Genomic DNA, 14790 nt, shown 5'->3' with positions numbered 1-14790 from the left:
ACTGTGGGATTAGTATAGATGGGTGGTTGTTGGTCGGCACAGACTCGGTGGGCCGAAGGGCCTGTTTCAGTGCTGTATCTCTAAATAAATAAAAATAAATAAAAAATCTCTTTCCACACCTGTTTTGCAAAGATACATTCCAGAAGGAGGTGGGCAACCGTCTCTTCCCCACCACAGCCACTTCGAGGGCATTGTGCAGAGGGGGCGAGACTTCGGGCGTGCAGGAAGGATCTGACGGGGAGGGCTCTTCTCACCACCAGCCAAGCTACATCTTGGTGCTTGTTTGAAAGTTCTGGTGATGAGGCATTACGCCAAATGACTTTGGCGGTCTGCTCGGGGAACCATCCGACAGGATCCACCATCTCCTTTTCACGTAGGGCCTTGAGGACATTCCGTGCAGACCATTGCCTGATGGATCAGTGGTCAAAGGTGTTTTTCCGCAGAAACTGCTCCACCACGAAGTATAGGTGGTACGGCACAGTCCAACTGCATGGAGCGTTCCGCGACAATGTGACCAGGCCCAGCCTTCGCAACACCGGGGACAGATAGAACCTCAGCACGTAGTGACACTTGGTGTTTGCGTACTGGAGGTCTACATACAGCTTGATGCAGCCGCACACGAAGGTAGTCATCAGGATGAGAGCGACATTGGGTACATTTTTCCCGCCCTTATCCAGAGGTTTGAACATCGTGTCCCTCTGGACCCGGTCCATTTTGGATCCCCAGATGAAGCAGAAAATGGCTCAGGTGACTGCCATAGCCACATACAGCAACAATGTGAGCGCCTCGCACCTGATGACCAGGTTCTTACCCACAATGGAGAGAGATCGCTGCTCCCACATGCTCAGCTTGTGTTGTACCCTGGCTACTCGCTCCTCCCACGTTTTGGTGCACGCCCTGGCCCTTCCGAACCATATCCCCAGCACCTTCAGATTGTCCCCTTCACAGTCAGGTCAGACTAAGGATCGGTCAGCCCAGTTCCCAAAGAACATGACCTCGCTCTTGCTGTGGTTAACTTTGGCTCCCGAGGCCAGTTCGAACTGGTCGCAGATACTCATCAATCTGCGCACAGACAGCAGATCCAAGCAGAAGACGGCGACGTCATCTATGTACAGGGAGGTTTTAACCTGAGTGCCTCCACTGCATGGGATTGTCACCCCTCTTTTGCTCGCATCCTTCCTAATAGACTCAGCAAAGGGTTTAATACAGCAAACAAACAAGACAGGGGAGAGAGGACAGCCCTGTCTGACTCCAGACTGGATCGGGAAACTTTCTGATTCCCACCCATTGATTGAGACTGCGCTACTGATGTTTGTGTTGAACAGTTTGATCCAATTGCAGATTCCCTCCCCAAACCCCATTTTGGAAAGCAGGTCCATCATGTAGGTGTGCGATATCCTGTCAAAAGCCTTCTCCTGGTCCAGGCTAATGAGGCACCCTCCTGTCCCTGAGTAGCATGAGACTATCGGAGATCTTCCTGCTAGGTACAGTACAGGTCTGATCAGGGTGGATCACCAACTCCAGAGCAGACTTGACTGGCTATGACTTTGGACAGAATCTTGTAGTCAACATTAAGCAGTGAGATGGGCCGCCAATTTCTGATTTCTGCCCTCTCCCCCTTCCGCTTGTAGATGAAGGTGATGATGCCTTTCCTCATGGATTCTGACATGCTGCCGGCCAGGAGCACACTCTCAGCAGGTCCGGGCCGACCCAGTCCCACAGGGTCGAAAACAACTCAACCGGTAAGCCATCGCTTCCGGGAGTTTTACTCGTCTCGAAGGACTCGACAGCCTTTGTCAGCTCATCCAGAGTTAGCAGCTTGACCAGTCTCTCTCTCATGCTGTCATCTAAGACCTCTGTGATAGATGACAGGAAGGACTGGGAGGCTCTACTTCAGCAAACCTGCAGACGGAGCGCAGCGTAGATACACATGGTCAAGATCGGACGGGTCTGCCCGTTCCAGGATTGACTTCCTGTTTGTGTCCCGTGCTGTCACGGTTGGATCCACCGACGTCACTGCCTCTTACTGGCCGACTGTCACTTACAGGACGACCAGCTGGTTGGCAGGAGGAAATGGAAGCTCAATGCTACACTGCTAACCCCAGAGAACGCTGAGGAACTCAAAAGGGATTACGAAGATTGGAGGACCGTGAAACCCCTCTTTGAGTCTCCAGTTCACTGGTGGGAAGCGATCAAGGAGAACATCAAGAGGTTCTTTATCCTCAAAGGTGTTCAGAGGGAGAGAGAGACAAAGGGAATTGTCCCGACTCCAGAAAAGTATGCAAAATCTGCTCCGGCTGCAGTCGTTGGGGGTCGAGGTCAAGGAGGACCTCCAAGAGGTGAAGAGCCAGCAGGCCTCGTTCTTTGCCACGGAGGCCTCCAAGATCATCTTCCAGACCAGAGTCCGCTCCATTGAGCAGGATGAGATGTGCTCGCGTTACTTCTTCCAAAAGGTACACAGAGAGCTCTGTTATCAGCAGCCTGAAGGAAGAGGATGGCTCGGTAACGTCTTCGCAGTCCGACATACTAAGGATCAGCAAATCCTTTTATGCTGGGCTGTATGACGCGAAGCCCACTGCTGGAGCTGCAGTGCAGCCAAAGATAGAAGACATGGAGCCGGGAGTCAAGGTATGTATTGGTTGCCTCGCCGGGAATAATCGGTCGGGCCCCAGCAAGGCAAGTGTGGTCGGCTGCGGGGAAAGGGGGACGTGTTGGGTGCTGTGGGTGGTTGGGGTAGCGGGGGCGGCCCTCCGTCGGGCACCCTTTGCCCAATGAGCAGGGCGCAACCCCCCCATCCTGGGACGATCAGCAGCCGCCTCGTTTTCCTGGCTCCAGGATACCCGTTTTCCACACATAAAATCTGCGGAGATAGGCAAAGGCCCTTAAGTGGCCTGGATTTGCCTGGGGCGGGCAGGCCGTTTTTCACCCCTCTCCATGTAAAGGGCAGCGGGAGTGGGTCGGGAGAGCCTCTCTGAACCTCCCGCTCCATTTTATGCCACCATCCCGCTCGTTGGGGTGGCGTAAAATTCCAGCCAATGTTTCAGGTCTGTGACCTCTCTGTGACTATTATAATGTCTTTACTTACAACAACTTTACAATAATTGATGCTTCAAAATTAAATTCAATCATAACACAGATAATTTGTTAATTTTTCTGGTAGATACTGAGAAACGAAGAGCATTGAGGAATAGATGGCTTAGACATTGACCTTGCACTTGTGCGGTCAAGCTTTAAATGCAGCTCAAACTGATAAGATGAAAGCTCCACTCTATCTGTTGACCATAAAAGTCCTGTATGAAATTCGGTGTGTAGTCTCAACTCAGTTTCTAGGTGGTGTTCGTTAATTGTATATTAATTGGGCATTGTATTCAGGTGATGGGCATTAATTGGGGACTCACCTGTGGCGTATATATCGGAGCAGGCTGAAATTGGTTTTGGTACACAATATGCAATGTGTATCTCTGTAAACAAAAGCTTGTAACCATATAAAGATGTTGTTCCAGTGTTCTAACAGTGATCCCAAAACAGGAAATTGCTCCTAACTTGCTATCTTACTGATGGTCATGAGAATGGAAAATGGAAAGCTTCACCAAGGTGTAGATTTAGTAGCTTTTCTGATGTTGGGTTTAAGGTATTTTAACTGGTCTTACACCTGACCTAGGTACACTTGATGATGACAATGACAGATAAAATTAGGAAAATGTTGCATTCACACCGGTCCAAATGCTGAGTGTAATCCATAACCTTTGCAACAAGTGCACATTATATATATTGAGCTGCAAAATTATTCTATTGTAAATTAAGAATGCTCAATTTCTTGAAACAGGAAGGAAGAAATCCATGAAACTGCAAGGTACTTTTAAATGTGAGATTATTACATTTATTTAACTAGGGTAGTCAACTGAGATTGTAAATCTCATTTACAGTGGAGTCCCAATAGATAATTCAGTCCCTATTTTAAAGATGTACATTTTGTCCTTATTTTCATTATGCAGTTGAATATGCATATTTATAGTAGTAACTGCCTATATAAACTTGTTGAGCCATCATTGCATTCTTCCACCAATGGTGGCCATACACTAATGGGAAAGTGTAATTACAGTGGGACAAGTTTACTTTAACAGTTTCCATTATAAATGTGGACCAACAAATTTATAATGAGAAAAGTCGATAAATGTCCACATGCAGGATGAGGCATGATGATAACTTTAAGAGTATGCTTGAAATGTCAAATAAAACATGTGCCCGTGCAGCTTTAGGACATCTTTCAGACATTGTATTTTTATTTCACTTAGCACAACAGAATTTTTTTTAAATATCTAATTGCTGCACAATATAGGGTTGGACAGTTTCAAAACGACCTACGTTATTGGCAACACCTTATGTGCAAAATAAAATGCTCACTGTAAAACTTTAAAATATGTTGACAACAAAGCACAGAAGTTTACAATACAAAAGAAGGCCATTTTTTCCCATCATGGTTCTTTAGTCCCAGTATCTCATGTTTCTGCTCATAACTATAGTTCCTCATCCCTGTTATCATACGGAGGGCAAAAGGAGGATTGCCACTCATTGATAGATGATTATGCACTGCAACTACAGAGTCACAGGTGAAGTGCAACTGATCGGAATTGTAAATGTGAGCTATAAGGCTGGAATAGTATTCTTGGAGGCTTGGCAATGGCTTGTTGTCTTCCTGGGAAAACTAAGTGAATTAGGCAAGGTCCATACTTAAAGAGCGGAATGTCATTTTATTTTTCCGCATTTTATGTTCTCGGTTCACCTGGGCTTTGTTCTTCTGGTTTATGATTTGAAGCTGTCAATAAATGCCTTATAATATATAATTCTGACTATACCATTAATAAATAAAGTTGACACATTCTTCACGTACTCCTTTTTACAGCATTAGCATTTTTTGTAATGTCTCTACCTGGGACCTCAAAAGAAATTCTATTATTAAGTGAACAGCAATTAACTGTATCATAATCAATTCAGCAGCTCCACTTCTACCTCCAGATGAAGCTTCAAAAGCTCCACTTCACTACAGCAAAACCACCATTATAGAGGTTCAAAGTGTTCATAATCCCAGGACACAAATAACCTTACAGCCGGTCTATCTCCACAATACACAGTTAGCTTTGAATTTTTAATAATTTTAATTTTATTTTTAGCTTATACAGTACATTTTCCAAATATTGTGTGCCCAAGCCCATCTTAGTCAGTTCTAAATTCTACCTCACAATGGTTTCCAAGTCAGACCTTGTAAATTCTAATTACACTTTTTAAATTTCTCCTCCTGCTCTACAATTTTTCTCACTTCCATTACATCTACTCTAATAATTTTGCTTACTTTTCCCTGTTGGAGTTATGACTCCTGTAGAAACAAGTTACAATGGACACATGAAGAATGTCTGGAACACACCTCAACAATGTGAGATATTACGGAGAAACACAGCAAATTGTCACTGATCATTACATGTTAAAGTAGAACAGTTCTCATGCAAACAGTTTTCAAATGTATGACATATTAACTCTGTACTTAATGAAATGACATATCAGTTTACAGAATAAATTGCAGAAAACAGCAGATGGCTATGGGCTGTAGTAAAATGACGTCATTTTTGCAATTGAGCATAGACCCGTTTATTCAAAAAAAGCCCTTTATTTGCATATACTTCTGTAACAGTGCAAGTTTTCTTTTGTGACCTCACACCTATCAGGATAAAAATCACAATTTTGTAAACCTAAAGGAAATAGATGGGAAGATCAATATCTTCACCTGAACAGCAGCTTTAATTCCAAATTAAATTCTGCATTTCATCATATCCCATAACACCAATGACATCTATAATTATGCACTTTACATGATCAACAACATACAAATAACTTAGTTACAAATTAAAATTGTACTGCACTTGTCCAGAGGAGACAAGTGAAGGAGACAAGAATTATTCTTTCACAAACTAGATGAAGAGCTTTTAAAAATGTGTTGTTTTGAAGCATTTTTGCTCAAGGACAAATGTCCTGAAATAAATGCCCAATGACTTGGCAAGATCTGTAGAACTGTGGTTGCCATGACAAGCAAATTAATATTCCATGCACAAAACACCCAAATTACTGCATCTCTCAGGCTTACTGTTTAGGTTAGAACAGGTTATCTACTTGAGTGTGGAGTAAATGAGCTTACAAAGAAAAGCAATCCATCAAAGGTCATTTAGTGATACTCAGAGGATGTTGTACCTCAGTGTACAAATGTGAGAGACTTGACAGAAATAAAGTACTAGTATTTTGAGTGAAAAAAGTGGCTACACAAGTTTACAGAAACTTCTAGTACTGTTAATGAACAGAGAAGTTATAAGAATCCCAATAATGTTTGGTTGACTTGTACTATAGACAGGTTTAGAAATTCAAATAGTCTTTAGTTTGCACTGAAGGTCTCATATGTCACAACTTATATTCAGTTGAATTTAGTAAGCCAAGAAGTATTTAAAGAAACACACTTTTCTTACTGGTATTTCAGTTTTAACACTATGAAAGGCTTTTTGGGCTATTGTTATTTAATATAAATTTCTGAATTTCTATTTTGATTGATTAACTTTGACATTTTCCTCAGAACTCAGCGGTAACTGAAAAAAAGTTAAATTATCGGCTTTTAATTCCAACACAATACTTAGATGCATCTAGATTATGTTTATTTAGTGTATTTTTAAAACATTTTCTCATAACTAACAAATTAAAAGACAGTAACAGCGGCAGTACCACATAGAACTACCAAAAACTACAGCTAGAGTCAACATACAGTTAAAATCCCTGCAATTAAAAACAAACTGAACAGTAAATGAAACCACTTATTTGCATAGGACAAGGAAGTCACAAGTGGTTTGTTTCATATTGTCCTCATGTGCTATTTAGGGAAAAAAAAGTTGATTCCAGCAATAATAGTGTTAACAGGAAATGCTCTTACTCTCTGAAACACAAAGTAGAATTGCACTCTGAACTTCACAATGGTGTTAAGATCTAATCCCAGTAAAGTTTCCTAATCAGACATTTTCAACCTTAATGGGTGGTGTGGCAGGGGGGCACTACACATTATCGGTATTCTGACATAATACTAAACATGGTTGCACATAAACTGCAGAGTATCAACATGGTAACCCTAAATATTTATGGCCCTTCCTAGAGCAATGCTGTGTGGTATCTTGAATTATTAATCTAGGGCCTTGATACTATATTTTAAGTCTGAAAAACATAAGACAGCCCATATAACGTGCTACACAAAACTACGGTGAATTAAAATGATGGAAGCTGGATTAACCAACTGTTTGTTTTAAACTGCTAAAGCTGTGCTGGCAACATTAAGAAGCTTAAGTTTCCATAGCTAAAAATATCCCAATATTCTTAGCTTTGGCATACCTCAAAAAGCAGTATGGTATCACATAGCTATCTAGTGCTGACAGATAACTACCACGTGCTGAATAAACAGGTTCCAGAAATAACTGTGTTCAAAAATTTAAGGTTAGAACTATTTAAAAAAACACACCAATATTGAAGTGCCGAAAACAAGTGGTCACAATAAGCACCAATCTTTTGCAATCCACCTTTTAAAAAGAAACCAAACACTTACATGCAATAACAAAGTAATGAAGTCAGCAGTTGTGATTCTAAGATACTCAAACTTGCTTTAAAATTGTCCTTCATAAACACTCATTTCTGAGGAGTTATTCATCTAAGTATTTTTAAATGTAATGTATTTTGTGATGCAAATAATCTTTGGTGTATAATAAAAACAGGACCAATAACACTACTAGGTTTAATATTTTTTTTAAAATGCATATGAAATAGTGCCCCAAGCATCTGCAAGCTAACACCAAATAAATCATTCTGCTTACCTGAGGTTGGCATAGTGTGCATCCGACTTTGTGGCAACAATTCTAGGGGCTGTTCTCGTCCAGATACACCATCTGAGGAGAAACACGATTCAGTTTCATAAATAGTCTGTAACATTTTTTTTAGTCCAGGCACTTCGGGCTTCAGTAACATGACAAAGTCATCAAATACTGAATAATTTTCAAATCTTCTTGCGCATATTTTTTCAAACTTCTAAGCTGCTGAGTATCGTCTTATCCTTCAAACGCTGCTGCTGAAACTTGTGTACTAAAATCCCCAGTTCCTTTTTAACACAGTCAAGCCTGGTGAAATGCACAGTGGAACAAACATCCCTAATTAACGTTGGGATTTTCAATCCAAGGGCTACAGCAAACATTCAGTCATCTTCCTTTTAGCAAGAGATTAATCAGACAACGTGCAACATTGTGGCTAGATAGGGAAAGTCCTTTACCGAAAAGGAACCTTAAATACGCTGACAGACACAGTTCAATATGACAATATTAATCCTCTCACTGACAATGAAAGTAAGCAACCTTACAAGCTGCCTACTGCAATAAAAGCTAGCACATTTACATACAAGTCGACAATAATACAGCCTGAAGCAGACTGAAATAGAACGATAGGAGGAGCCAGCTATAAATAGGTCATGCACGCTCGGGGAACGAGGAACATTCATACAAACCCAGGCAACCAATCAGCAGCTTTAAAATATTATTTCCTCGCTCGTGCACATTTTAACTCCATGAATGCTGTTGCCAAGAGTAGCTAAATGCTAATGTATAATCAGCTTAAATGCACTGATAAAACAGATACAGAATCAATAACAGCAAAAACTCTCAAATGCCAAGTACAACCTCAAAGTTTTCAAGAAGAATATTTGAAAGCAATATAATAAATAAGCATATAATGTTATATATGTTAAGCAATCAGCTCCAAACAGCCTTTCTGAAACAATGATTCTTTTAGACCTCACAATTTGCAACAAGGTTTTGCAACTATATCATATTGCGTCTGAACAGGAGCTACTTCCTTGGGGGCAGGGAGAAGGGAAATTATTCTTTACATAAAGCCCCAAACGTCAAACATTCATGACAGCTTAAAGTGCGCCGGAAGGTTGCAGGTTTCTTTCTTGGTTTTGATAAAAGTAAGCAACGGCTAAATCCAGAAGAAAGAGGAATGAGGAACAAAGTGCGAGGCCATGCATTTGTCTCAGATAAATTACGGTTGCCAAGGCAAGCATTCTTGGGGGGAAATCTGTACCTAGCTTCCAAGTTTAATATATAAGTCCCTTTTATTTGAAAACACTTACATTATTTAAAAATTTATTACATAGCCTTAATCACAAAACCGAGGACTTTTCCTCTTAGAGATTGAAGTAGGATAAAGGATAGTCATGCAACTAAAAGCACTTCTATAATCAAATGAGCACACTTCTTAAAGTGACTGAACCATTTTAAGTTTTTTCAAAAGTCCCAAATTAATTTCAATTTGTTTAATTATTGAACTATAATGGAGCCAGTGTTCCTTCCAAATATACAATTGGACATTCAATATTCCTACTCTTGATTTTAATTAACTGAATTTAAGAACTGTTCATTAGTTTAGAATTCATCAAGTATATCTCATCAATAAATCGTAAGTGTAGCTTGCATTTACTAACTAGCAATTTTTTGGAAGAATGCAAGACTGTCACAGAGAAACATTGACAAATTCAGGAGGTAAACAGCATCGCCAATGGAAGATTTTATTCCTTTTCTTACAATCATGAACTAATAGTTGCAATAATTTGGGGACAGGCAGCGAGTTTGCCTCTGGCCAATTTACCCATCGCCCAACTAAAGCTCTGCACACAATTTTGAAATTAACGAAGTGTGCAAATCCAGAGAAAAACAAAGCATAGTAATGTTTGTCCTGAAGTTGATAATTTAATGAGGAACATGCAACAAGAAACAGTGTCCCCGAGCTTGATTTTCTGTGCACAGATTGAGTGGTCAGTTTTTAGAGCACGCTGCTTTTATATTAGTGTTAGCACCGTATTGAGTTCTCTTGGGCGCTAACCTGGCATCAACTAAACACTCTAAAACACAGATACACGGGAGATGCTGAAACATACATTGACAGTAAGATCACCTGGAATTTCTCAAAGCTCTGGCAGCTCGCTCTATAACTACGTAAATTTTAATAATTGAAAGGATCCGCCTTTAATGTCGGTTGTTTTCTATCCCTAAAAATTGCAGCAAGTTGACACCAAAGAGCAACACTAGTTCCTGCATTCAAGCACACCTACATGGAGCTTCGCAATCCCTAGTCTCACACTGATGAGAGCAGACAACATAACCACAGCTCCTCAGTCATACTGCTGTTAAAGTGCACCTGACACTACATACAACATAAAATTATAAAGCGCCTCCTCCACTAGTATCTAACTTACATAACAGTGATTCCACTAATTAGAGTGAGTAGCATTAGCTTTAACTAAAAAAAGCACAAGAATATTTTGAAAGTGGAAAAATACTGCAAAAGTATTGTTAAAGAACTTGTATAAACACTGTAATAAGTGCCTCTGGTAGCACGTGGATGACATGGATCCAATCATTTCTGGCAGTGCTACACCCACATTGGACTACAAATAACTGCAGTAAATGCCTCTTCTGCAGGGAAAATTATACATAGTTTTACTCCCTGTTATTAACACCTTCTTGCACTGTCCTGTTCTGTTTACTAAAAAGCTCTTTGTGAGCACTAAAGCATCACTGCTGTGATGTTTTAAGTCCCTGTTGTTTAAAAATTAAAAATGTTTTCCAAGAATTGTTGGAGCTTTTATTTAACTGCATTGGAGTCACTAAATCAAACCAACCAATGACTCCTACTTGATCAGAAAATTAAATAAAATATGCTGCATATAAAAATAATTCTGGGACTGTTTTACACTCTCAAGTTTGAAAATATTGATGACAACTCAGAAAAGGCAAAACAATTTGTTTAAGTGATGCATTTTGGGAAGTTAAACCAGGGCAGGACATATACAGTGAATGGCAGGGCCCTGGGAGGTGTTGTTGAGCAGAGAGACCTTGGGGTGCAAGTATATAGTTCCCTGAAAGTGGCAACACAGGTAGACAGGGTGGTGAAGAAGGCGTATGGCATGCTTGCCTTCACTGGCCGAGGCACTGAGTACAAGAGTTGGGACGTCATGTTACAGTTGTACATAATGTTGGTTAGGCCGCATTTGGAGTACTGTGTGCAGTTCTGGTCGCCACACTATAGGAAAGATGTGATTAAGCTAAAAAGGGTGCAGAAAAGATTCATAAGGATGTTGCCTGGTTCGGAAGGCTTGAGTTGTAAAGAGAGATTGGATAGGCTGGGTCTGTTTTCCCTGGAGCGAAGGAGGCTGAGAGGGGACATGATAGCGGTATATAAAATTATGAGGGGCACAGAAAGGGTAGACAGCCAGAGTCTGTTTCCCATGGTAGGGGTGACTAAAACTAGAGGGCATAGATTTAAGGTGAGAGGGAGGAGGTTTAAAGGGGATCAAAGGGGCAAATTTTTCACACAAAGAATAGTGGGTATCTGGAATGAGCTGCCTGAGGAGGTGGTGGAGGCAGGAACAAGAGCAACATTTAAGAGGCATCTGGACAGGTACTTGAATGAGCAAGGCATAGAGAGATATGGAATTAATGCAGGCAGGTGGGATTAGTATAGATAGGCATTATGGTTGACAAGGACACGGTGGGCCGAAGGGCCTGTTTCTATACTGCACGACTCTATGACTCTATAACCCCAAAATTATAAAAAAATTGCTCCACAGAAACAAACTCAATTTTTGTTTTAAAGAGCACTTACAGTTCAATCTGATATTCAGACGTAATGAAAAGATTGAACAGCCATTTAGTGCTGTGTTTAGAATACTCCACTGAAATTATTACATTGTATGACAATCAGGACAGCATTAAATTATGCAGTAAGTGCAGCAAAAAAAGTGAGCTAATAAGTTACAGGAAATTTTATGTTGCGTTGTGCTGTACTAGGTTGTTTATTATGCTGTTTATTTGTTATAAATGCACAAGATCAAATATTTTAAGTGAAATATTAACTTGAAGCATGCAAGATGGGTTGGTATTAATTTCAACTCCTAGTGTAAATCAGAGGGAAAATGCAATTACGACTGGAATTTTAAATCAAAAACTGTCTGCAAACCTTATAGGACCTCCTTATCCAATTTCCCCACAGCATCTCAATAGCTCCACAGTGTCTCACCCATTTTTAAAAGACTTTCCTGAATTTTGCCCCCCTTGTCTTGATATTTGCTAGCTATGTCCTTTACATTGTTAGCCATGCACTCCATATTATTCTTCTCACAACCCCCCGGCAAAACATGATGCTGCCCTAAGCTCCATTCACAACATAACATTGGTTTTGGCCATAGAATCACGTCCTATGAAATAAACATCATGCCATTAATTTCTTTGAACCTTACCATTGGTGGGATGTTGATTATGGCAGTCCTAAGTGCTTCCCAGCTGGAATATGCCACCACACCAGTTTTAAAGCATGATTCATAAAGGTGGACCACATTAAACTCCACTGGGTCGCGCACTCCTTTACCAAAACCACCCATTACTCAAGGATCATTCAGGAAAGCAAAAGATAACTCCCAGCATCTTTTCTTCACTATCCACAGCCTTAAAAACCCTTCTTCTCCCATTCCACCTCACCACCAACAAGTGCAATGAGCTCATGAATTTCTTTGTCACAAAGATAAAGCCTATCTATTCAGCTGCCTCTGACGCTTCCTCTCCTCTCTTCCCACTGTCCATTAAGCCAAACCTCCTCTCAGGCCCCTCCCTATCCTAGCTCTTAGCCTAGCTTCTTTCCCACCTCCCCTCATTCTCTCTCTCTGAACTCATCTTATCTAAGAGACCTACCTCCTACTTGCTCAACTCCATTCCCACTAAACTGCTGACCACCCTTTCTTCCTTTCCTAGCCTAAATGCTAATTACAATTTTAAATGGTTCCTTCCTCAACTAGACTGTAACCTTTCTTTTCAAAACTATCATCCCCCTTCAAAAAAACTCACCATTGTGTCATTGCAAACTACTGCCCCATCTTCAACGTCCATTTCCTCTCCAGAGCTCTCGACATCTTGTCACATCTCAGATCCATGCAAGTCTCTCTGGCAATACCCTGCTTGAATCCCTCCTTTTAGGTTTTTGCCCTCCCTCAGCACTGAACGAACACTAAGCAGAGTCACAAATGGTGTTCTCTGTGGATGCATAATCCTTCCTTTTCCCCTTCAATCTCTCTGAAGCATTTGAGGTGTCTGACTATACCATCCTCCTCCAATGCCTCAATCCACACTGTCCAGCTTCAGTAGCTTCTCTTCACAGCCCTGCAGTGTCATTTCAGGAATCCCTGAGAATCGATCTTTAACCTCAGTCTCTTCCTCATCTACATGTTGCCACATGGGGACGTCATCTACAGACATAGATTCAGCTTGCATACGTTCTCTTGAGACCTCAATGTACCTAGACCATTCCAACACCTTTCTCCATCCCTGAACTACTTGTCCAGCATCTAGTCTAAATGACCCTCAATTTCCTCTAGCTAAATAATGGGAAGACTGAAGCCATCATCACCTCTGCCACAAACCCTTTGACTACTATCTCAGACTGAAGCAGACTGCTTGCAACCTTGGGGTCCTGTTTTATCCCAAGCTGAACTACCCACCACATGTCCTCTTCGTTACAAAGATTAACTATTTACACCACAACATCATCTCTCTTTATCCTGACCTCACCCAATCTACTCCTGATATCCTTATCCATATTTCTGTCACCTCTAGACGTCACTATTTTAATGGCCACCTGGTCAGCTTTACATCTCTCCAATACTCTATAAACTTAAGCTCATCCAAAACTCTGCTGCCCATATGCTGTCCTGGTTGACCTTCATTGCTCCATTCTTATCCTTGTGTTTGTATCCCTTCCCAGCTGCCCTATCTTTGTAACCAGCTCCAGCATTACATTGCACCCCCTCCCCACCAACACCCTAAACATTCCATTCCTCTTACTCCAGCATCCTTCCCCTCTCTTTGTCCCACCATAAGGAATCATGCCTTCAACCACCTAGGCCTCATGATCAGGAATTTCCTCCCTAAACTCCTACATCTCCCTCCTTAAATCCAACCTCTGCCCAAACTTTTAATAGCTTTTAGGCTTGACATCCAGTCTTTCCTTACACTGTGGGATACTTTACTATATAAAAGCACTACATGAATGGACGTTTTTGTTGCTATAGTTGTTTGTTGATGCAAATAAATGATCCGGATTTTGCTGTACTAAATTGGCACTCAACATTACTACTGAATGAAACCAACAGCAACTTCTGATGTAATAAAAACAAAATGCGCTGGAAAATACTCAGCAAGTCTGGCAGCATCTGGGGAGACAGAAGCAAAGTTAACATTTCAGGTCAGTGACCTTTCATCAGAACTTCTGGCATCTGTACATGCGCTGTTAAATGTGGAAATCTTAAAGCTGCTGTCAGTGATACTTTGCTCCTTCAGAGGCTGTACTGTTACAATCCTTGCCGATGAAATCTGCACAGACATCACCATCATAGCATGAACTTGGGCTAATTACCCACTATTCTCGCTTTAAAAATGGTTGAAAAAGTTAAAGCTTGTTCATTCATGAGTATCTGAGTTTTTAGCAGCATAGTAAGTGATAATTACTGAACAACCTATCTCCCCTGAAAAATTAATTTGGCAAGTGTGGACTCATCCCTTCAAAAAAAAAATGTTGCAGATTTAAACCATAACTTTTTTGTTACAGTTTTCCTGTTTTTTGTATTTCTGAATCCTATGTGCATGTTCCAATCTTTATTTCATTTCCAGTAAAAAGATT

General features: G+C 40.9%; 1 protein-coding gene across 12 annotated transcripts in view; it reads right to left on the bottom strand.

Annotated features, from left to right (window-relative positions):
- The window catches only part of hdac5 (histone deacetylase 5), a 384161-nt gene that overhangs the window by 250845 nt on the left and 118526 nt on the right, over positions 1-14790 (bottom strand). For 8 of the 12 annotated variants that reach the window (XR_010969069.1, XR_010969070.1, XM_068013311.1 and 5 more), the window contains exon 1: positions 7890-8472. Coding sequence is in view for 10 of the 12 variants with exons in the window: in XM_068013311.1 (XP_067869412.1) it covers positions 7890-8040 (151 nt within the window). In the remaining 2 variants the exon portion in view is untranslated. Of the gene's footprint in view, positions 1-7889; positions 8473-14790 lie in introns of those variants that run through there. The other 4 variants (XM_068013317.1, XM_068013316.1, XM_068013319.1 and 1 more) reach the window with 2 other exon arrangements.

Source organism: Heterodontus francisci, chromosome 33 (genome assembly GCF_036365525.1).
Source record: "Heterodontus francisci isolate sHetFra1 chromosome 33, sHetFra1.hap1, whole genome shotgun sequence".
Taxonomy (NCBI): domain Eukaryota; kingdom Metazoa; phylum Chordata; class Chondrichthyes; order Heterodontiformes; family Heterodontidae; genus Heterodontus; species Heterodontus francisci.
Note: the sequence above shows the minus strand (reverse complement) of the source record. Positions and strands in the feature narration are given on the sequence as shown.